The following is a 24,097-nucleotide window of genomic DNA, read 5'->3' as shown; positions in this document are numbered from 1 at the left end:
ATACGACTATAGAGTACAGAACGTCAGAACCTAATCCAGTTCCCACTCGAAGGCTCCGCCTCTCCGCCCTCTCCTTCGAAGGCTCGAAACCCAGCAATTTCCGCCGATCTTGTACAGCCCATCTCTCTTTCCCTCGAGGGCTCGAGGCCTTGAAGGCTCCGCCTCTCCGCCCTCTTCTTCGAAGGCTCGAAACCCAGCAATCTCCGCCGATCTTGCACAGCCCATCTCTCTTTCCCTCGAGGCCTCGAAGGCTCCGCCTCTCCGTCCTCTCCTTCGAAGGGTCGAAACCCAGAAATCTCCGCCGATCTTGCTGCTCAGAGCTTTGTTTGACTCATGAAGATACTAGTTCGTACGTTTCTTTTTTCTGGGTTTTTTGTGTTTTTTTTGTCCCCTTTATACCAGTTTGATATCCAAAGACTTGATCTTTTTGATTCAATTCTAGATTCAGGATTTGTTTTTCTTGATTCTGCTTGGTGGGTGTTGTGAATTGGAATACCCTTTTGGATTTTTGGTTGAGCTTCTCTGAATCATGGTTAGAATTTGGTGTTAATTTTAGTTCACTTCTGTACTCTGTAGTATATCGATCGAACAAATTAAAGAAAAATGATAATGTGTTCTACGGTTCTACTTCTACCAAGGGTCAACAGTCATAGTAATTGATTATCCTTAATTCGACGACCTTAATGAATTCAATTATATTTATATTGATAATGCTGATGAGAATGGTGTTTTTCTCCTTGTTGCTGCGGTCATATATATTTAACCTTAGTTGTTCAATCCTGAAATGATACTTGGTCGGATCAGCTGCATGAGTTTGAATTGATTTGAGGAATGAGGATTGCATTTTTTTCATTTGTTGACAGGTCTGGGCTTTTAAAGTTTTAGTTGGGCCTTAGCTGAAATCTGGCCCATTTTTAAACTCGGTACTAGGCCCAACCAACCGAAACCGAACCGAGATATCGGTATACCGAGAAGTTGGTATACCGACTTCTGTGGCTGGTAATGGTAGACTTTTTTGTGTACCAACTTAGTTTGGTACGGTACGTGGTATTGGGCTTCAAGATCCGGTACCGTACCGAACCCACCCCTAAGCAGGACTTACACATCGAAGTTGTGGCGTGAGTCGCGTGACAGCTCCATAATGAGACAATTGTTGAATATCCACTTCTAATGAAATGATGCGGCCCATAAACACCCATATGTTTACAACTTTACAATATCTTTATTTAATAATATAAAAATATTTAAAATTACTAATAGATTCAAATTAGCGCCCCTTTAATATGAAAGTATAATGAACAATGCCGCACATAATTATCAATCAATCCAGAGTCATATAAGAACTAGAATTATGATTTTTTAGCCCATGTTATTAGTCTGATCGGAATCTGATCAATCACTTTCATGTTACCTCTTAGTAAGATTCTCAATCTCAAATAAATACTACACAACCTAACTCACGAATACGTAAACATGCCTCAAACTATAGAAATTGACAAGCAAGGATCCGAAAATTGAGAGGAGACATCTTCCCTACTTAGATTCATATCTAAGACAAAAGAAATCATCACAACTCTAACCAACTGCTGAAACTCATCAAAATCTCAACATGATTGTGCTACAAACTCAACCATGCAACTAAATCCTCTCGACTTGAACGCACTAACCCACCCAAAAGTCTGGCATATAATCATCAGGATCCTAAGATTTGATTTTCTTGTTTACCCCTTTCGGTGTTCCCAGTATTCCAGTTAGATTAGCTGGGAGGGTGTATTTATCGTGATTTTGTTTTATAACTTTTTTCTGTCATGTATATAAAAAAAGTTAAATAAATAAAATTTAAAAACCACCTAAACGGCTAAACCTCATAAGCCAACATAAACCGACGCGCCCGCTAGAAAGTCAACGTCGAAAGTTTAACTAATTACGTCAAGAATCGAGGTCTTCTGTGCAAAAATCGACGTAAAACACCGCCACGTGTCTCTCTGTAGCAACATCCATAGCCAGTTTCATCAAAAATCTCCATTTTCGATTCAGCTTCTCTTCTGCTGTGGTGTTCTTCCTCTATGGATCATCACATAGAGGTGTTCCTGAAGAGGCTCTCCTACATCGCCCTGGCCATCGGAACCCTCACCTTCCTCCTCCTCATCCTCGAAGTCCCCGACACCTGCGTCGCACCCGATTCCCCCCCGAAGCCTCACCTCCGGTTCCCCAAGCACTCCTGCGACCACAAGCCCCGCCAGCACCTCTCCCTCCGCAAGAAGAACAAGCGCCTCTGGTCCTCCGCCACCTGGCAGAACCAGGTCCGTTCATTCTCCCACCTCTTCCACTCCTTCTACCAAATCGGCCTCCTCCACAACCACTCCAAGGTCCTCTGCGTCTCCGCCGGCGCCGGCCACGAGGTCATGGCCCTCTCCCAACTCGGCGTCGATGACGTCACCGGCATTGAGCTCCTGGACTCGCCGCCGCTCGTCAGCCGCGCCGATCCCCACAACCTGCCGTTCTTCGATGACGTGTTTGATTTCGGGTTTAGTGCTAGATTGGAGCTGGCGTTGTTTCCGTCGAGGTTCGCGGCGGAGATGGAGAGGACGGTGAGGCCCGGCGGGGTTTGCGCGGTGGCGGTGGAGGAATGTGGGGATGGGGAGGTCAAGGAGATTGCGGGGTTGTTTAGGAATTCGAGGTTTCTTGGCGCCATGAATGTAACGTTGACTGGGTTGAGAATGACCAGGATTATAATGAGAGTTAAGCATTCACCTTGACATTTTTGGTAACTCTTTCTACTTCTTGTTTCGATTTGTGTTTCCTTTTTTTTGAGTTTTCTGTTCTTTGTGTGATTATGGTGATGATGATGCATAGTTTGGATAGAAAGCATGAATAGATGTAGACTGAGTTTAGAATTGTTGTAAAAGAGATTGGATTTGTACTCTTGTAATCTTCTTTTGTTATTGAAATGGAAAAATTGAACTTCAAACCTTTTATTGGACTGTCACAGTTATTATGCAGCAAACACCAAATTCTATGCATAGCTGAAAGTGTTAATAATATATATAACTTGGGATATGCTACTTGTTAGAACTAGCTTCAATGTGTGGCTGAATGTGATTGAATATAGATGAACATCTTCATCAGAGGGTTGATGATAGTTGATGTAAAAAACTGCATATTGACACCTGGTTTTCTTCCAATGACTTGGTTAAAAGTTCTTAGATTTTCTCTGTGTAGCATTGGGTTTGAAAAGCTGATTATAACTTGGTTCTTTAGATCTTAAAATCAAGCTTGTGTCCAAGACTTGTAGGATTAGTACAATACAAGATTGTGCTGGAGCAACTGATAGACAGATATCAAGATCCTCTTCCCTCTAAACCTTAATTACTTTCCTAAGCCTTCATACTGGCTTTTGTAAATACGACTGAGTGAGGTGAAGAGTTCTTGCTTTAATCAGATTTGAGTCTGTTCTTGTCATGCATGAATTTCTAGTGCCATTCATTTACCATAGGAGCGTGCACCAAACCACATTTACATGAGGCTTAAAATTACGCGAGTTATTAAGAGCCTAATGCCAGTGTCAACTTACAGGCTACAACTGGGTTCCAGTCCTCTCTTTCATGATCAATACTGCAGAAACAATTTGTCATCCTGTGCTAAATTACAGCCAGTGCAATGGTCTGTGTGCCAAAGTTTTCAAACTACACATTAACATGCTCAATATAGAACATTATAGAGCTAGAAGTACATGTTACTCTTTATTCCCTATTAGGGCAAACCATCCACATTAAAAGCTGGGGAAAATCCAAAGGGTTTTATGGGGACACAGAAGTTTTTATTTTTTATTTTTTTAATTTTTTTTTTTCACCGGCAAGAGACAACAAGTACAATAATTTCATCAAGTGTGTACTTTTCTTATGCATATACTCTCATATACAATATCCAGTTAAAACGAAGTTGATCACCTACAAAGAATCAGATCCAATTAATCACAAAGTAAGAACATTCACTCAAAGTCCTAAGCATATCTCCTCTTCTCCTTGTCTTTCCTATGTTTTCTCATGTCTGAGGAATGCCCTTTTTCATGCTTCTGGCGTTTCTCACGCCTCTCATGTTTCTTGTGCTTCCTCTCTTCATGCCTCCTTTTCCTTCGACTGCTTTCATCCTCGGACTCCTCTTCAACCTTTTCTTTTGGTGGAAGCTTAGGCACAGGAATATCCCCTATTTCAGGTGCACCTCCATTGACTGTAGGTTGAAGAGAAGTTGAATCATCCCAAGGGACAGGTGCTCTTGAAAAACCAAGACCATGTATGTTTGCTGCTTCTGCATGCCCTTCACCGAAGTCCTCTGCAGTAGAACCTCGCTTCACAAGTTCTGAGAACTCATGCTTATCAAGTTGATTACCTTGAGCTCGGTTTGCACGCTTAGGAGCTAATCCAAGAGCCTCCCTCATAGCCTGATCCTCTTCCTCCTTAATTCTTTTAATCTCCTCTTTTGCTGCATCCATTTCGGCACTCCATGTTTTTTTGTCTCTGTTATACCAGTGTAGATCCTTACCCTTTTGCCATCTACCAACAGGGGCCTTTATACTGTGGCCAAGATAATTCTCACGATGCTTGTCGATCTTAACATCGTCCCAACTAAACTGATCTCGACCACCACGAACTCCACCTCTAGTAGGATGATACATATTGTATTTCTGAACTCGTGAGCAGAGAACTCCCTTTCTGTGTTTGGATCCAAACTAGAACAACAGTTGAGAAGACAAAAATTATGAGGAAGCCGAAGAGGTCCAATAGATGTATATCCGAAGTTCCCGCACAGATTTTTGCGACGATCAAGTGATGGCTCTATGGGGACACAGAAGTTGTTTCTCAAGTTACACACAACATACAGTTCTTGAATTTCAAAAAATTAGAATTTTTCTAGGTTTTATTCTCTACTTCTGTAATTGATGCTGAAGTTTAAAAGAAATTTGGGATTGCTGTGACTTTTAAAAAAAAACTGCTGCTGCTGTGTTGTGAGAATAATCAGCTGTAAATTAAAACATTTTCATGTTTGGTAAATAATATTTTTAAAGGATTAAATACTTGTTACTCTCTATACTTTTCTCCTAAAAACAGTTCAGTCCCTGACCTTTTAAATTAAATAGTTTAGTCCTTATTCTCTCTAATTCTCACACAACAAGTCCAAAATGAGTCCAAAATGACTATTATACCCTTCAATTCATCTTTTTATCATTTTTCTCTCATTTTTTATGTTTTTTATATTATTTCTCTCTCTCTCTTTTTTTTTTTTTTTTTTTTTTTTTTTTTTTTTTCCTGCCTCTCTCTCTCTCTCTCTCTCGCCAGAGGTGTTCTTGGCCTCGGGTCGAAACCTTATTCTTCTTCTTCTTCGAAACCTTCTTTTTCTTCAACCCATCATCCATAATCTATCCAATTGATAGCATTTGAGCCAATAGCCCAGAAGTAACACTCCATAGACTACAACAATTCAAAAACCATAAGCCAAATCTATGCTTCTCATCTGCAACATAACAACCAGAGCCAAACATCCAATCATAACCTGCATTTTTCACATCAAATTTCAAGTCAAACTGATTCTCTATAACTACATCAAGTCTTCTACATCACAACATTTCCATCATTCCAATTGGGCATTGTTCAATTACTTGACTCACAATTAGAGAGAAAGAAGGCGAAATGCTAAAGAAGGCAAAAGCAATTCAAAATTTGAATCGAAAAAAAGGAGATGAAGAAGAAAGGTGCTCACGGTGTCAGTGGGCTGAACCCTAATTCCGAAATGGCTGCCTTTGAGGGCCTTCAAATGCCTCGAAGATATTTCCTCCGCCGCCGCTTTCACCTGTGGCCAAAGCCTGGCGATATTCGACCCATCTAGAAAACTCTTTCCCTTGTTTTCCGTGGACCCTTTCCCTAGAACGAAGAGGATAATCCGACGGCTTCCACGGTGGCTCTGGTTGAAATCAGAAGTCGGGCCCTTGGTTTTGATAAAAGGAGAGGCACTGACTCCATTCTTGGAGGTATTGGAGCTCGATTCGATTTGGAGAAGGAAGACCGGAGAAACCCAGGGTCTAGGATTCCGGCGATGGAACGTGCGCGGTCCTTCGAGGCACGACCGGCGGCGAGGCTTCTGGATTTTGATGTTCGGCTTCCTCTGAGCATGCTGATGGCGGGGGTGTGTTGAGGAAATGGCCGAAACTTGATTAGAGCTAGGGAGCAGCGCCGTCACGACTTTGATGGTCGCGTGATGAGGCTGGCGGCTGTGGATGGCAGTGATCTTCTTGGGTTTTGATCGGAATCGGGTCCAGAATCGATTGGCGGTGGCGTGTTTTGAATTGGTGGCCGGAAATGGTGGTCTCCGATCGAGAGAAGTGGACAGGAGAGAGGAGAGAATTACTGTTAGGGTTTTGGCCCTAACTACTGGAATTTGAGATAAAGTTGAAATGCAGAGAAGGAAAAAGAAGCGAGGAGACAGGGAGACAGGGAGGGAGAGAGAGAGAGAGAGAGAGAGAGAGAGAGAGAGAGAGAGAGTATAAAAAAAGGGGAGAAAAATAAAAAAATAGAGAAAAAAATTAAAATAATAATAAAAATAGAAAATGAGGGGCATAATAGTCATTTCAGATCATTTTGGACTTGTTATATGAGAATTAGAGAGAATAAGGACTATCCAGTTTAATTTGAAAGGCGAGGGACTAAACTGTTTTTCAAGCAAAAGTTTGAGGAGTAACAACTATTTAATCCATTTTTAAATGTGCTGTCAGTACATAAAATAACTGCACCAAACACAATAAAATCTAAAATTTTGAACAAAAGCTAATTTTTTTTAAAGCAAAGCAATCTCAAACAAGGCCTAACATGTTCAATCTCAATTACTTGCAGTACAAGCTTTTTCAATTACTTTGTGGTTTAGTTTTATTTGGATTCTTAGTTGATTTCTTTCCATACTTTTCCATTTATGCTTGGATTTCCTTGCTTTCCTTACTTTCGTGTGTATACTTGGATCAAAACTGATTTCAAGAGTTATGTCGGCTATCTAGTATTTTATTTTTATTATTATTATTGACGTATTCTTATCGAAGATACTTGTCTCTTGCTCTTTGGTAATTTAACTCTTTGCGGTGCGACCTCAATCAGTTTTAATGGAGAGAAGAGCACGCTAGACCTATCAGTTCATTCAATACAAGTACGAGGGGAAGAGAAAGAAAGAGAAAAGCAAAGGGTGATTATGACTTGGTAGACCGAATCAGTGCGTTGCCTGATGAACTTCTCTCCATTATAGTCCATTCCTTGCCTGTTAAGGAAGCGGCAGCTACTAGTATTCTTTCCAGGCGATGGAAGTATATATGGAAATCTTCAACAAATCTCGACTTTTCTGATGCTAGGTTTATTGTTGGTAAAGGTTTTCGCGGGTTCCTTCAACGACAACGACATGATAATCATCAAAATAGCCAGAGATATGTCAATTCGGTAAATCGTGCGATTGAACAATATAGTAACCCAACCGTCGAACGATTCAGGGCTTGCTTTATTATAGATCCTCAGTATACAGGGGACATTGTTAATTGGCTTCAATTTGCTATGAATAAGAAAGTCGAAATATTGGAGTTAGAGTTCTACATAGATTCTGGTTTGACATATACGTATCCTATATATCCTTTTCCCCACAAACTGTTAGGTATTGGAGAAAAGTCTGAGCTCCAAAACTCGTATTCTTCCGACCCTCCAAGTCATCAATCTTGTGGATACAACATTGGATTTAAGTTCCTCAAAGTTCTCCATTTTCGTTGTGTTGATGTGACTCGAGAAGTCCTTGAGTACTTCTTGTCTAACTGTGCAGCTCTTGAACGATTAACTGTGAATGCTGCTCACAATTTGGTGGATCTGAGAGTTGGTGGCCCCTTGATTGCGTTGAAGCATTTAACGTTAATAGATTGTTCTCGCCTCGAAAGTATTGAGATTTGTGATGCAAAGCTGGTCTCTTTCCATCTTTCTGGGAGAGAGGTGAAAAGACTGCTTCTCACTAGAGTACCGTTGCTTGTTGAGGTATCCTACATGACCGCAGTGAGATCAATAAGGCTTCTCGTCACTCAACTTTCATTTTGTATTTCCCAGTTAGAGATTCTCAGTTTAGATATAAATGGAGGGGACTACAATCGGAATCATGTATTTCCTATATTATCAAATCTCATCAGGCATTTAGAATTAAAATTTGATTCAGACTGTGAGAGTGATCTTTGTAATTTTATTCGTTTCATTGAGGCATCTCCCCACTTGCATAGACTTGTGTTGAAGTTGCAGAACTGTACGCGTACGAGGCCTGAAATATGCAGGAAGATAGGTAGAATTGCCAAATTGCCCCGTCATTACCTCAAGGTAGTAGAGATAGTAGGGTATCGTGGGAGTCATTGTCATGTTCAACATGCACTATACTTTGTAAAGAAGGCTGTCGTATTGGAGAAACTTGTTATTGATCCTGTCCGGCGTTGGGGGTGCTTGGCTCGATAGAGATTTTAAAGAAGTGAAAGAGAAAAACGACGCAAGGTATCACGCTAATCGTCACCTCAGAAGAAAAGTGCCTTCAACAGTTGAATTTGTATGCCTGTCATGAGTGCAGTGCTCAAATTATCTAGAGATTGGTTGTTGTTTCATAAAATGCTAGTCTCTTGTACTGATGTCTCATGATGTAAGCACACAAACTAAAATAGACATGGTTTTTCTTGATTTGTTCTATATATTTATTATATTGATAAGTTAGAAGCTATTATATTACCTAAATCAATTCAGTCAGCTGTCCGGAAGGTTTTCCGGCCTCAGAATTCATGAATACCAGTATTGATAATCTCTCTGGCCGTCTATTGGTTGAAATCCTTTCTCGACTCCCTTATAAGAATCTTTTTTAATGCAAGAGTGTGTCTATAGTCTAAACATTGTGGAAATTACCTCTTCCGTCCCTCTTTCAATTGGCATTTTTTATGCCACCAAAGAGAAAAGCCAATGATAATACTCTGATAAACCCTTTCTGATGAAGGTGACTAGTTAAGTTTATGCTTCATGAAAAAGACTTTTATTGATTTTTTTAAGTGTTCATCTCTCTTAGTTTAGTAATGGTTTCTCGCCAGATTTTGATTGAGTGTCATACAGAAGCCTATACCAATTCAACTGATTGCCTCATGCATACGTTTACATGAGGCAACCGAATTTATCTGATAGTTTATGATTCTAAGGCACGTTGTAACAACGTTTTCCTTAAGACATTATTTGCCCTACTATCAAGTGTGCAAAGGGGAATAATCAAATATGCCACTAGAATACAATGAAGCCCAGGACAATGCTATTGTTGGTTAATGTTTTGCACTACTAGAAACTAATAGTGCACAATTAATTTCTAGAAATCTTGAGCCATCTTGTAAACCTTCTTTGGAGTGTTAAGGTTGGTTTAGTTCAGTGAAGGTCTGGTGTTAAGACTTGAGAGAGAGAAAGGAAGAGGGAGAGGGAGAGAATGGTCTTTTTGGTTTGAGAGTTTGTTGGTTTGGAGGGAAAGAGAGGAAAGTGTGTGTGATAGTGAGAAGAAAAATTCTTGCGTACCTCAGGCGTACCAAACAGGTATGCCTGACCAATCACACTTTAGAAATTTTAATACCCAAAATACTTCCCTGTTGGGCACTGATTGGACAGCCGCATCGCCACGTGGTGCGGCTGTCCCACACAAGACTTTCTCTCGTGAGAAACGGTTATGGCGCAAAGAAGTCTGTTGCAACTGATTTAAAGCTTTTGCTTGTGTAGGTGGGCTTGGGCTTCTGGTATAAGAAGCCCATTAATTTAGGGTGACCAGGCCCGTATTAATTAAGAAGTTCTTTTATAAGGTCCATTCGAGTCCTCTTGAGATGAACATTTTTGTTGTTTGCCTTTTTTTTTTTTTTTTTTTTTTTGCCTTGACAATCATTATTGACTTCGATCAGTTTGGGAACCTTTTAGAAATTATGTTTTACGAATGAGAAAATTTTTATAAGAAAATAAGAACATATAATTTTGAACAAAATAAAGGCTCATAAATTTTGGTGAAAAATAATATTTTGCCCAAAGAGATGGAAGGAATTATTTTTGGTTAAAAAATGCCGAGGTGTGTTTCTATGGGATTACAATAGTTTTTTGATACCCACACCAAAATTCTTCAAAAACAAGAAAATGTAATCATAGTCAAGTATCATGTGTTATTTTGGATGTGAGGCGAACTAAAATACAGCATGGAATCATTTATGTGTATCAATTCGCAAGGGCCGCTTTGATTTGACCATAGGATTGAAATTAATGTGTTATGTTTCCCCCAAAACCCCCCACCGAGTCAACTTACTCAATTAGGGGAGTTTGAAAACCGCAACTATCACCATGGCTTATTAGGCTCCAAAAACATCAGCCCTATGTCTTGGCATATAGATATGCAGTTGAAGTAATGGCGGTAATCAAAGCTATTGAGTTGGCTTGGGTTCGCAACTGGAAGCATGTTTAATTAGAAGTTGATGCATCTCTTGTTCTCACCTTTCTTCGCTCTTCTCATATGGTACCTTGGCAACTTCGAGTGGAATGGGATAATTGTCTTCATTGGATTTCTCAAATGTACTTTCTTTTTTGCCTCTTTTCTTTTAGAAAAAGTTCTTAGCCCACCCCACCCTTATGTCAGTAAGAATCGAACCTATGACTTTTACAATATACTTTCTTTTTTTACACATTTATAGAAGGGTAATCAAGTTGCTGATGGTTTAGCTAATTTTGGTGCTTCATTATCTGGTATGATTTGGTGGGATTCGATACCACACTTTGCAATTTCTTTTTGTGCCATCCAGACCATTTAGGTTATCTTAATTTTCGATTTAGCTAGTTTGTAGTTCTTTAATTGTTCTTGAAGAGGCATGTCTCTTCAATCCTTCGAGGAGTAAAGTTGTTGTCTTCCGCTTGCCTGTTTTAATGTACTCTTTTTACCTTTTCATTTAATAAATTCTCCTCCTTCTGTCGATAGTGAGTTATGTGAAAGATGGTGTCAGAATTGAGTGAATTATGTGATAGTGTTGAAAATACAGTGAGTTAAGTGTCAAACATATCATAATTCAGTGGCCATTCCTGATTTTTTCTCATAGTCTTTTGGTAATTTGATATATATTGTGGAGGAACAAGAGTCAAGTCCGTTAAGTAGTTTAATCATACAATAGCAGTCATTGCCATGCCAATCGACCATTTCAATCGTATTTGAATTTTGGCCACTTTTCTAGCCAAATTTGACACCAATCATTTTATTTCCAGACAATGCTTTAATCACCAGAGAGATTCATTTCCAGTGATTGCACTCACCGCAGGAAAGATATTGGTCGGCCAAAAAGAAAAGAAAAAGAAAAGCATAAACTTTAGCTGCACAACATATATAGTTGCAGAAACAAGTTTTGTTTTGAACTTTTAGGTCGTGCATAAACTAATTTCAACAATAAGAAAAGGGTCTTTCTAAATGTACCCAGCAAATTTCTATGTAGACCCAGTAAATCAATTTTGCATGAAAATGTATTTATATCCTCGTATGAAATGACAATAATAGTCATATAATTTTCACTTTTACCCCTATATTAGTACCCAACAATCTTCATCCTTTCCCCACAAACTCTTGAAGAAGAAAGCCCGATTTGAATGAAAATGGTGAAAAGGTGGAAGGAGAAGTGATTGTGATTGAAAAGCCGTTGATGAGGTACACCTGGTCGGCATTGAGGCCTAAGAGCCAAGTAGCTGAGTCTAAGTTGACATAGAAGGTCAGCAAAGACAAAATGAAGAATGGTGCAGTGGATATATATGGCTACTGATAGTGAACCCAATACGGGTGGTGGTGGTGATTTCGTGAGTGAAGATGAGCCTAAGCAGGAGGAATTGAAGAAGAGTGGATCTGAATAGCCTTTGGTGAAACTAGAAATCCTCAATTTGATTGAAAAGGGTGATAAGGTGGAATGTGAGGTGAGTGAAAAGTCGTACATGACTATTACTAATGTTGCTTTAACTTTATAATTTTATTGTTATTAGGGAAGAAAAACTGTAGAGAAAGGGCTTACAAGAGTGATTACTTTTGTGAGCAATGCAATTGTAGTATGGAACTGCTGTGAGTATTATGCTGGGTTTAATTAAGAAAAGGGCATAATTGGAAAGCCTGCTGGTATGAAATGACAATAATAGTCATATAATTTTCACTTTTACCCCTATATTAGTACCCAACAATCTTCATCCTTTCCCCACAAACTCTTGAAGAAGAAAGCCCGATTTGAATGAAAATGGTGAAAAGGTGGAAGGAGAAGTGATTGTGATTGAAAAGCCGTTGATGAGGTACACCTGGTCGGCATTGAGGCCTAAGAGCCAAGTAGCTGAGTCTAAGTTGACATAGAAGGTCAGCAAAGACAAAATGAAGAATGGTGCAGTGGATATATATGGCTACTGATAGTGAACCCAATACGGGTGGTGGTGGTGATTTCGTGAGTGAAGATGAGCCTAAGCAGGAGGAATTGAAGAAGAGTGGATCTGAATAGCCTTTGGTGAAACTAGAAATCCTCAATTTGATTGAAAAGGGTGATAAGGTGGAATGTGAGGTGAGTGAAAAGTCGTACATGACTATTACTAATGTTGCTTTAACTTTATAATTTTATTGTTATTAGGGAAGAAAAACTGTAGAGAAAGGGCTTACAAGAGTGATTACTTTTGTGAGCAATGCAATTGTAGTATGGAACTGCTGTGAGTATTATGCTGGGTTTAATTAAGAAAAGGGCATAATTGGAAAGCCTGCTGGTATGAAATGACAATAATAGTCATATAATTTTCACTTTTACCCCTATATTAGTACCCAACAATCTTCATCCTTTCCCCACAAACTCTTGAAGAAGAAAGCCCGATTTGAATGAAAATGGTGAAAAGGTGGAAGGAGAAGTGATTGTGATTGAAAAGCCGTTGATGAGGTACACCTGGTCGGCATTGAGGCCTAAGAGCCAAGTAGCTGAGTCTAAGTTGACATAGAAGGTCAGCAAAGACAAAATGAAGAATGGTGCAGTGGATATATATGGCTACTGATAGTGAACCCAATACGGGTGGTGGTGGTGATTTCGTGAGTGAAGATGAGCCTAAGCAGGAGGAATTGAAGAAGAGTGGATCTGAATAGCCTTTGGTGAAACTAGAAATCCTCAATTTGATTGAAAAGGGTGATAAGGTGGAATGTGAGGTGAGTGAAAAGTCGTACATGACTATTACTAATGTTGCTTTAACTTTATAATTTTATTGTTATTAGGGAAGAAAAACTGTAGAGAAAGGGCTTACAAGAGTGATTACTTTTGTGAGCAATGCAATTGTAGTATGGAACTGCTGTGAGTATTATGCTGGGTTTAATTAAGAAAAGGGCATAATTGGAAAGCCTGCTGGGTGTAGGTAGAAATTTTGTAATTTTGCTAGGTATAAAAGTTTTGCTGGGTATATTTAGATATTTGCCGAGTACATTTAGAAAGACCATAAGAAAAGCATATGACATCTTTTGGAAAAGGGCTAAATACTGGTTATACTGGTTACTACCCTGTGGTTTAGGTCCAAAATCAATTCAGTCCTTGGACTTCTAATTTCATCAAAAACACTCCTGTACTTTCAATTTTGATCTAATAGGTCCAATTCATTAATATTCTGTTATGGGTTCAAGTTATAGTTGGATTATTTGTTGAAAAACTATTTATTTGATAGATTTCTAATAGTGGGACTCACTCTAAAATTGACTATACAGGCCACCTCAACACCATATCATAAAACATAGGTCATATATGAGCCACGTCAACAAGTTAAATGACTCAATTGTCAGAAGACTAACAAATTGGACCTATTAGATCAAAATTGAAAGTGCAGGAGTGTTCTTGATGAAATTAGAAGTTTAGGGACTGAATTGATTTTAGACCTAAACTACAGGGTAGTAGTCAGTATTTAGTCCTTTGGAAAATTTATAGGAACCAACTCTGTAATTATCTCAACAAAAAAACATATTGGCCAAAGTCCATGATTTTCTATAATAAACCGTAAACTATATAGTACATGATTTTTTAGTCAAAATTGCATGTTCTTTTTTTTTTTTTTTCCTAACCAAAATTTTTCCACCTAAATAATTATAAAGCCATATGTATGTATCAAACCTCATCAGTGAACCTCTACCGAGCTTCTGGCAAGCTAATGGTGACTTCATTGTTGGAAAATCTGGTAGATGTTTCAGAGGAACCACGGGCACTAGAATTCCTAATATCAGTAGAAAAAGCAGGTTCTTTAGCGGGTGGAAGTGATGTTGCATCACTGGCTTGCAGCATATGAATTACCGAAGACATAGTCGGTCGATCAGCAGGAGACTGTTGAAGACACAAGAAACCAACATGGATGCACCTTAAAGCTTCATGAGGCCGATATGTTTCCCTTATGGATGCATCAATCACCTCCATTCCTTTACCTTCTTTCCATAATTCCCATGCCTAAGATTTCACATATGGTCTATCAATTTAAATGACCATGCTCTCATAATGATATTTAAATGAAAGGCTCAAAAAAAAAAAAATCAAATTAACTAGAATTTATAATACTTACCCATCCAGCAAGAGTGACTACTTGTTCAACATGGTAAAAACTACCACTCCTCTTTCCGCTCACAATCTCTAGCAACAACACCCCATAGCTAAATACATCTGACTTCTCAGAAAATTGGCCATAAAGTCCATATTCTGGTGCCATGTATCCACTGCATCAATTCATATATGGTAGAGAAATTAGCAATAATAATAATTGCATTGGGTGTTCATCTAGCATTGTTTGGGCATATATGATTCAAATAAAGTGATCGATCTTACTATGTCCCAACAACCCTGTTGGTATTTGCTTCAGTTTGATTTATTCCGAAGATCCTTGCCATTCCAAAGTCAGAAATTTTGGGCTTCATTGTTTCATCCAACAGAACATTACTTGCTTTTAAGTCTCTGTGAATTATTTTCAGTCTAGAGTATTTGTGGATATATAAAACTCCTTGAGCAACACCCTCTATAATTTGAAAGCGTTTATCCCAGTCCAAATTTGTTAGTTCAGATGCATCTGATTGGACAAACCATGAGAAAGAATGACTAAGAATCAAAATTAATGTTTCCCAGCAAGAATGACGTACTATTATCTATTGATAAAGTTTGAAATGATGAGTATATATACCAAACAAGAATTTGTCAAGACTTCGATTAGGCATGTACTCGTAGATCAGTATCATTTCCCCCTCTTCAATACAGCAACCCAAGAGCCTAACAAGATTGGTGTGTTGGAGCTTGGCTATGAGTTTCAACTCATTCATGAACTCCTGATGTCCTTGCCCAGACTTCTTTGATAGCCTTTTTATGGCTACTTCCTGACTTTCAGTTAAAATACCCTGTAAATGAAGAAAAATACAACATAACAAGAACCACATCCTTACAAATCAAAATTATTTGACGGTAATTACTTGGACAAAAAGAAAGGAAGTGACTTGGACGAATATTTTTTGTCTGTAAGTGTTGAGCAATGAACATCAAGAAAAGTAGAAAAGCTTTCTGAACAACAGTGTACTTGCTTATTAGGTAAGTGCTACCTTATAAACAGGGCCAAATCCTCCCTCTCCCAGTTTATTAGTTTCAGAGAAGTTGTTTGTAGCGACTAATATGCTCTTTAAACTATAGACTGGTAGTTCTGCATCATTCTTTGCACCAACATTACTTATAGTCTCATCGTACTTCCTTCTACGCTCCCTGTTTCAGTATCATTGTGAAAAGGATCCAGTTTAAGATTACAGAATCCATGTGCAGAGGTGAGCGGGAGAGGGAGTATGTGGCATTACCTTCTCTTTCCCAAAGTTCTCTTCCATAAGATGCAGCCAACAATTACTGTAAGCAATCCTGCTGTTGCTGAGACTGTAGCAATTTTAAGGGACCGCTTATTAGCATGACTCTTGGCACCTGCAGAGAAAAGAAACGAACAATAAAAATGGTGTTTCCTAGTAATGATCACCCACCTCAACACCAATGATCAATCTGCATTACTCTTAAAATTCTTCAACTCGGAAGCTGCAAGTCTGAGGTACAATGTTGTTCCATCACTGTCTTCTCCTGTGAGTTGTTGCAGATTGGAGAGATCTCCAATCCAAATTGAACATCCATTGCTGTCATAAGCATAAGCAGTGCAAGAGCGGTTATTTAAGCAGATTGATTCACATTGCACAATACTCACAGCATCTACAGAGACTTGATTTTCAAGTAATGACATGCTAGGCATGTCTAGAAATTGGTCTTTTTCCGCATTATCACTAGTAGCATTCCCAGAATACAGACCGGTTCTTCTTGAACACCCACCAGAATAATCCTGCAAATCCCATTCCACCTTCGATTTCGGCTCAAAACCATTCAAACAATTACAGAAGGGCAAAGATCTCTCATTGCAACTGCCAAATGCCCCACAACAAGCATAAACCTCACATTGTTTCCTTGGTTGAGACCAAAACAAGTTCCACCCCCCAGTTTTCAACCAGGACTCTTGCTTAATCTGACCCGATACATCCATTATGAATCGATTTGTGCTAGGACCATACTGAGAATAGGTGAAGTAGCTCTCATTTTTGTTTTTAACATAGCTGAAATTGTAGATATTGTTAAGCCTCATCTCAGGAACCAAACTGAATGTACGACTCTTTTCATCCCAATGTCCACTGGTCCAATACTGTTTAGACCTATTCCACAGCAGGATGTATGAGTTAGTTCCATTTGGGTCTAGCTCAAGAGAGTAGAGACCTGGTGCAGGATCCTCTGAACTCTTCCATGAAGTCAAAATTTGTCTTTGTTTAGTAATAGAACTGAACCCAAGTCTACCTTCTGGTAGCCAAGTATGAGTTGGGTGATCAAAACTCTGCCATGAGGGCTGGGATGAATTAGACCCAGCTCTTAAAACGAGGTTCCCATCATCTAAAAGAACTGCGCGAACAGAAGTACCTGAGGTGGAGGACACATTTGTGGACCAAATTGGACTTTTGGACTCATTAAACAGAACCAAATTACCATCTGAGATCCTCAATTCTGACGAAGATGTGTTTGTGACCGGTTGCTCCCTATTTGCCACCCAGACAACGTTTGAATACCTGTACCGAATGCCTATATAGGACTTTGAGGAACTACCTGGACTGAAGAAACCCAGTTCAAAAGCACCATCTGCTGAAAGAATGGTTTGATAACCAGAGAGAGATTGGTTTATAGTGATGGTGTCAGCTGCAAGAGAGATATGAGTTTTGAGATTTAGGCATAACAAAATAACATAAACCATGGACTTCATTAGGTTGGTTTTGGTATCCATGGCCGAAACTTGCAGACAAGCAAATTTGTATGACTTGGGCGGCTGTACAGCTCCACAACCATCCTCAAGTCCAAGTCTTCAAGTGACTAAAAGTATATAGATAAATTTGACAAATAATTTCTTAGGCTTCCAGGAACCACAAAACTTCTGCAGCAATTTTGTCAGCTGTGGAAAAAGACACTTATTTGGACCAAATAACCGTGCCTTATGTGGACACTATTATGTGGTTGACTGGTCTCTGTTTGCATGCTTTAGTATTTGGGCCTCTACTTGGGTCTTCTTTGAGCCCAGCCGTGTGCTTGCTTATGTTTTCTCTGCTCAGCCTTCGTTTGGCCTCTGTTTTCTCTTTGAGTCAATTCATTCAACATTACACGTGCATTGACGAGTGACATCATAGAACCCTATGAATTTGTAAAATCAACCAGGGATGTCCTATGCATGTGTGAAAAGATATAGAAATACAAGATATGGCTTTGTAATAAGGATTAAATGTATTTGAAATATGCCGTCATTGCTCTACCACTTAACTAGAAGCTTAGATACATTCGATGCTTGTGCTCAGCTTATGAAACACATTGAAAGTTCTCCATTTTCGACGTGCTGATGTGACTCGAGAAGTTCTTGAGTTCTTCTTGTCTGACTGCCCAGTTCTTGAACGATTGACTGTGAATGCTGCTAACAATTTGGAGGGTCTAAGAGTTGTTGGTTCCTCAATTGCGTTGAAGCATTTAGTGTTAATAGATTGTTTTCTCCTTGACAGCATCGAGGTTCGTGATGCAAATCTTGTTTCTTTATACTTTTCCGGAATAGAGCTGAAAAACCTGCATCTCACTAATGCACCGTTCCTTGTTGAAGTATCCTACATTACCTTGATGAAGTCCATAGAGCATCCCTTCGAGCAACTCTCAAGTTAATTGTCTTTCTCAGCTAGCAAGTCCCAAGTTAGATATAGATGGGGTGGAGTCGGTGGACTACAATTGGAATCATGTATTTCCTATACTAGCAAATCTCAAGCATTTGGAACTAAAAATAGAGGTGGATTGTGTGTCCGATCTTTATATTTTAACTCGATTCATGAAGTCATCTCCTAACTTGCAGAGGCTTGTGTTGAAGTCGGATAAGTTAACGTATATAAGCCCAGAAGAAAGGAAAATAGGGAACAATGCCAACTTCCCCCGTCATTACCTCAAGGTGGTAGAGATACAGGTATCATGGTAGTGATTGTCATGTTCAATTGTAAATTATTAGAAAATATGGACTTAACATTATCTGATTTACATTAAGAATAAAACCAATTGATTTATCTTTACATTAATAACAAGAAGTATAATCATAACTCTAATTCTGGTTATCTATTGAGTATGTCTCTTAATAGAAGTAGGAAGCTCATTAGTAATCAACCTCAATTACATCGAGTATTTGTGATAAACAACAAGTCTCCTAACTAGATAAACATGTAGCAGTGTTGGACTCCTTATGGGATGAGTCTAACTCGTGTTTTTGGCCAATATATATAGGGAGAAAAGTCCCTGTATTCATCACCAGTTATAGCATATTGTTCAGCCCCATTCTGAAGCTTTTGGTGTTGACATACAGAAGGCTTTCTGCTCAAGTTCTGCTGCTATTCAATCCTTGTTCCAAACTGCTCAATGGGGGAAGATGTCTGATATGGAAAGCAAGCCTTATGCTAGGTTGATTGGTAGCCTAATGTATGCACATGTCTGCACTAGACCTGATTTATCATTTGTAGTTGGAATTTTATCTAGGTTTCAGTCTAATCCTTGTCATGAGCACTGGGTTGCAGGAAAGAAAGTGCTTAGATACTTGCAGAAAACTAAATCTCACATGTTGGTTTACAGACAAGTTAAAAAGCTTGAGCTAGTTGGCTACTGTGAAAAATCCAAAGGCTATAGGTTATATGCAGCTCATAATTTTACCAGAATTTTTGAAACTCATCAAGCAAAATTTCTGGATGAAAGTTTTAGTAATACTAATTTTGAAGAGTTGTCTTTAGAATTAGAAGAAATTACAGAAAACGAAAATTTAGAGAGCTTCTTGCCTTTAATTCAGTCAAATAATGCAGATATAGAAACTCAAAACCAAAATCAAGCTTTAGAAGAACCAGTAGCCTTAGAACCTCATATAGATGAACCCATGGATGATGTGCATTTAAAAAATAACCCTGCAGAAGAACAAATTCCACCTCAGCCTAGGAGATCACAAAGGGAAAGAAGACCAGTTTATGGGGAAGAGAGTGATTTTGTAGTATACCTGCAAGAAACTGATATCCTAAGTGAAGATAATGATCCTTTAAGCTTCAAGCAAGCTGTTGAGAGCCATGAAGTTGAAGAGTGGCAGAAGGCAATGAAGGCTGAAATCGAGTCAATGAAGCAAAACTCAGTATGGGAATTGGTTAAACCAAACCCAAACCAAAAACCAATAGGCTGCAAGTGGGTGTTTAAGACAAAGAGAGATGCAAATGGTAATGTAGAAAGACATAAAGCCAGGCTGGTAGCTAAAGGTTTCACACAAAAAGAAGGCATAGACTATACAGAAACATTCTCTCCAGTTTCAACTAAAGACTCATTTAGGATTATAATGGCTCTAGTAGCTCATTATAACATGGAGCTACATCAAATGGATGTGAAAACAGCCTTTTTGAATGGAGAGTTAGACGAGATCATATATATGAAACAGCCTGAAGGTTTTGTGAAAACTAGAAAAGAAGATCATGCATGCAAATTGAAAAGATCAATTTATGGACTTAAACAGGCTTCTAGACAATGGTACAAGAAGTTTGATTCAGTGATTTCATCTTTTGGCTTTTCAGAAAATATTGTCGATTAATGTGTGTACATTAAGACAGTTGGGAATAATTTTATTTTCCTCATACTGTATGTAGATGATATTCTTTTAGCTAGCACAAACATGAAATTGCTTAAAGATACTAAAACTTTTCTGTCTAAAAATTTTGACATGAAAGATTTAGGTGAGGCATCCTATGTTTTGGGAATTGAAATTAAGAGAGACAGGGCACAAGGCTTATTAGGCTTATCTCAACACAATTACATTACAAAAGTGTTGAAGAGATTTGGAATGGAGTCTTGTGCATCAGGTGATGCACCTATGACAAAGGGTGACAAACTATCCAAAAACAAAAATTCTAAAAATAGGGGGAAGATGTCTGATATGGAAAGCAAGCCTTATGCTAGGTTGATTGGTAGCCTAATGTATGCACATGTCTGCATTAGACCTGATTTATCATTTGCAGTTGGAATTTTATCTAGGTTTCAGTCTAATCCTAGTCATGAGCACTGGGTTGTAGGAAAGAAAGTGCTTAGATACTTGCAGAAAACTAAATCTCACATGTTGGTTTACAGACAAGTTAAAAAGCTTGAGCTAGTTGGCTATACTGATTCAGACTTTGCAAGTCATTATCCAGATTCTAAAAAGTCCACATCTGGTTATGTCTTCATGCTTGCAGGAGGGGCTGTTGCATGGAAAACCATGAAACAGTCATTGATTTCAACCTCCACCATGCAGGCTGAGTTCATAGCTATTTATGAAGGAGTCTGTGAAGGCTTGTGGATCAAAAAAAATTTAATGCATACTAAAGTGTTAAGTTCAATTGTTTCAGATGCATTGAAAATATTTTGTGATAATGAAGCTGCAGTATTTTTTGGTAAAAACAGTAAAAGGTCCAACAACTCTAAACACATAGACTTAAAATTATATAGTGTTAGAGAAAGAGTGAAGCATGGTGAGATAAATGTCTTGAACATAGATACCGAGCCACAGCTTGCAGACCCTTTCATTAAAGCATTGTCAGTTACAAGCTTTCAGAAACATACCAAGAACATGGGAATTCTATCAGATTTGGAGGCTTGAATTTAGTGGGAGCCATCTTTTAATTTTTAGAATCTATTTTTGTAATAGGTTTCTTGGTTCAATACGGAAAATAAATTTAGAAGGGGAGTCTAGAAAGCACCTCACGCGCCAAGGAAAAAACCGACGGTGTGTGTTCTCTCCCGGCCGGACGCTGCCGGCATTCCAGCCGCTGCGATCCGGCCCGGGAGAGGATGATGTTTCGGAGATGTGGAGGGGTTCCAGGGCAGCGGTGTGGTCTAGTGAGGGTGGATGGGCCTTCGGTTCTGGGCGGGGCGGATCGATCTCGATCTGACCCTCTTGGATCTGGGGCTACGGCGGAGGTGCAGCAGCGACAAATTTTGGAGGTCCGGCGGAGGTGCAGCAGCGACAAATTTTGGAGGTCCGGCGGTTGTTTCTGACGTCACCAATCCTGCGTGGGCTGTGGCCGTGGCGGTTCAGATTGGATCGAGGAGGTGGAGATCCCGAAATGGATCTGTCTCTGCTTCGATTTGGGACCGTTTTGTGGTCGTCTGCCTGGTGTAAGGGTTGGATGTGGTGTGTCAAGGAGGTATAGCGGCGGAAGACTTCGGAGCGGTGCCTTTTTGATGCGAGGCGGCGACGTGATGGCGAAGGGGCTCGGCGGCGGCGGGGGTGGATGCTTGCAGCTCGTGCCCTAGGGAAGTGGGGTTTGGGCCGGCCCACTGTTTTTGGGCTTCTTGGGTGTTTTGTTGTTTCCAATTTAGTTTGTTACTGTTTTTTTCTAGTTGTTGCTTTGGTGAAAATAAGTCCCTCCTCTTGTGAGCGAGGGGTTGGGGGTTTCTGGGTAGTGTCGATGCCATTGTTATGGTGTCATGGTCTGGTCTTTGGTCGGTGCTTTTTGGTTATCAACGTGATGGTGAATCACCCTTACACGTGGTCTGCCAGTATTGGGTCGCGGTGTCCGAACGGGTGAAAACAGTTCATCGGAATGTTGGTGGCTGGGTTGTATCGGTACAAGTTTGGTTGGTACTCATTGTAGCTCGCGGGTATGAGTGTCAAATTTGGTTAGGGGTTAGGCCTTTTTGGCTCATGGCAGTCACTCATGTTGACGGTCCCGTAACTATGGATCCAATGCTATGTAATCTGTTTGGTTATTAATGGAATTTTCATCATTCTAAAAAAAAAAAGGTTTCTTGGTTCAATTACTGCATTTTTAAACTTGGCTTGTAATTTTTGATTATGCAGATTTTGAATAAAATGAGGAATTTCATATATGTGTTTTTAGTTTTCAGTATTATTTTGGTTTTCTGCATTTACTGTTGCTTACACGTTTTTGAACTTTAAAGGGCTAAATACTGTTTAGTACCCTGTGGTTTGGGTCCAAAATCAATTCAGTCCCTCAACTTTCAATTTCATCAAAAATACCCTCACACTATCATTTTTCATCTAATAGACCCCTCCGTCATGATTCCGTCAAATAGAGCCGTTAAGTGGCTGATGTGGCATGCCAACTTGGCACTGGTGGGGCCCACATGGCAGGCAAAATTCCAAAAATCTAAAATAAAATTTTAGAATTTTTTTTTTTTATTACAAAATTGCAGAAAATTTGAAATAACAAATTCTGGGAATTTTGTTTTTAGAATTCTTTTTCTAAATCACCTTGATCATTTTACTCTCTTTCTCTTGGTAAAATCTCCGTTAACAATTCCCAGAATTCTAAAAAATCACCTTGATCATTTTACTTTTTTTCTCTTGGTAAAATCTTTGCTAACAATCGTCCAGATTGAGGGTGGCTAGCAGACTGGGGTGAATTAAGTTTTATGTAAACTGAGTGGAGTTCTACCTGGTCTTGGCTGGATTGTTTATCACTCTATAGAAGTGGATCTTGGATCTAGTTGTGTAGGAGAGGAACCCCGGGTGTTCATCATTCACCATACTCCTCAACCCAGAAAACTCTTTTTCACCGTCCCCTGCATAATTTAGCTGGGATTTGACGGACTAAATCATTCTGATCTTGACTTTCCACACCAAAATCAATTCCCTCTTCAATATTTGACCAGAAAATCGAATCTGGAACAAGTAAGAAGAGAGAACTACAAAAGGGAGAGAGAATATAATAAAAAAAGATCGATGCTCCCTAGCTTTTTTTAATCAACATATGTTTGAATGATCTGCTGCCATGGGCTCCGGTGATTCTCTGGGCTGCTATCGGGATCGCTCGGGCTGTTTGAATGATCTTCTAGGTCCATTTCCAATTCTATTAGCACAGGAGCCATCATTGTTCCTAATCTCAACACCATCCCCATCATCAGCATCAACACCACGGGACATTGGTTCTGACTTTACATGATTATCATCCACAAATTCACTCCCAAAACCCATACGCCATAACTAACCAAAACCCAAGGTCCCTAATTCAATTAGATCAAGATCGAGAACAGAACCATCATTCAAGTTCATGCCCCAAATCTACCAAATATCAAAATTCCAAATCAAAATTTGATCTTTCATTATAAATCAAACCCATGGGATGCAGCTGGGAACTCGAGTACTCGACCTCGACCTCATTGTTCAATATACCGCAACCACATGCCCAAACCCCACCCAATCCGTAGAACTAGTCGAAGAGAAACATGATGACGTACGCGGATTGGAGCGGAATGGATCTGATCGGAGCCTTATCGGATCGCACCTTTCAAGGCCTCCGATGACAAGCCCTCATCTCTGCAATTCTGGGAAATTAAAAATTACAAAAACCCAGAATCAATCCTCATGGACTACATGCAGATCGACGCCGATGAAGTCCCGGTGACGCTCGAGAATACCCAAACTCAAAGATTCTGACGGAGAAACCAGAGTGG

General features: G+C 39.4%; 4 protein-coding genes across 5 annotated transcripts; 2 read left to right on the top strand and 2 right to left on the bottom strand.

Moving 5' to 3' along the window:
- The first annotated feature begins 1,955 nt into the window (after positions 1 to 1,955).
- Positions 1,956 to 7,283, top strand: LOC133726081 (uncharacterized). Its single transcript, XM_062153552.1, has 2 exons — positions 1,956 to 2,767; positions 7,140 to 7,283. The coding sequence occupies exon 1, from the start codon at positions 2,067 to 2,069 to the stop codon at positions 2,757 to 2,759; it is 693 nt and encodes a 230-aa protein (XP_062009536.1). The 5' UTR covers positions 1,956 to 2,066; the 3' UTR covers positions 2,760 to 2,767; positions 7,140 to 7,283.
- On the bottom strand, positions 3,578 to 4,918 carry LOC133726082 (uncharacterized). The gene has a single exon (XM_062153553.1). It carries the CDS (start codon positions 4,673 to 4,675, stop codon positions 4,004 to 4,006), a length of 672 nt encoding a protein of 223 aa, XP_062009537.1. The 5' UTR covers positions 4,676 to 4,918; the 3' UTR covers positions 3,578 to 4,003.
- A 300-nt stretch (positions 7,284 to 7,583) lies between the features above and the next one.
- Positions 7,584 to 8,510, top strand: LOC133732799 (uncharacterized). Its single transcript, XM_062160388.1, has one exon. It carries the CDS (start codon positions 7,584 to 7,586, stop codon positions 8,508 to 8,510), a length of 927 nt encoding a protein of 308 aa, XP_062016372.1.
- A 5,526-nt stretch (positions 8,511 to 14,036) lies between these two features.
- LOC133726080 (G-type lectin S-receptor-like serine/threonine-protein kinase At2g19130) lies at positions 14,037 to 17,477 on the bottom strand. Of its 2 annotated transcripts, none has more exons than XM_062153550.1 (7): positions 16,091 to 17,477; positions 15,889 to 16,006; positions 15,643 to 15,799; positions 15,234 to 15,444; positions 14,885 to 15,122; positions 14,625 to 14,775; positions 14,037 to 14,512 (listed from the first exon to the last, which is right to left on the bottom strand). In XM_062153550.1, exons 1-7 carry the CDS (start codon positions 17,388 to 17,390, stop codon positions 14,201 to 14,203), a joined length of 2,487 nt encoding a protein of 828 aa, XP_062009534.1. In that variant the 5' UTR covers positions 17,391 to 17,477; the 3' UTR covers positions 14,037 to 14,200. The 2 variants fall into 2 exon arrangements, with proteins under 2 accessions (XP_062009534.1, XP_062009535.1); XM_062153551.1 differs by having other exon boundaries at positions 14,342 to 14,531.
- Between the last annotated feature and the right edge of the window lie 6,620 nt (positions 17,478 to 24,097).

The sequence above is a fragment of the Rosa rugosa genome, chromosome 1 (genome assembly GCF_958449725.1).
Source record: "Rosa rugosa chromosome 1, drRosRugo1.1, whole genome shotgun sequence".
Classification (NCBI taxonomy): Eukaryota; Viridiplantae; Streptophyta; class Magnoliopsida; order Rosales; family Rosaceae; genus Rosa; species Rosa rugosa.
Note: the sequence above shows the minus strand (reverse complement) of the source record. Positions and strands in the feature narration are given on the sequence as shown.

Excerpts from the sequence above, each read along its gene's own strand:
- LOC133726081 (XM_062153552.1), top strand. The coding sequence starts at position 2,067 with ATGGATCATCACATAGAGGTGTTCCTGAAGAGGCTCTCCTACATCGCC.
- LOC133726082 (XM_062153553.1), bottom strand. The coding sequence starts at position 4,675 with ATGTATCATCCTACTAGAGGTGGAGTTCGTGGTGGTCGAGATCAGTTT.
- LOC133732799 (XM_062160388.1), top strand. The coding sequence starts at position 7,584 with ATGAATAAGAAAGTCGAAATATTGGAGTTAGAGTTCTACATAGATTCT.
- LOC133726080 (XM_062153550.1), bottom strand. The coding sequence starts at position 17,390 with ATGGATACCAAAACCAACCTAATGAAGTCCATGGTTTATGTTATTTTG. Across the intron at positions 16,007-16,090 it reads CGAGTTGAAGAATTTTAAGA|GTGCCAAGAGTCATGCTAAT; the intron begins GTAATGCAGATT and ends TTTTCTCTGCAG. Across the intron at positions 15,800-15,888 it reads AGAACTTTGGGAAAGAGAAG|GGAGCGTAGAAGGAAGTACG; the intron begins GTAATGCCACAT and ends ATACTGAAACAG.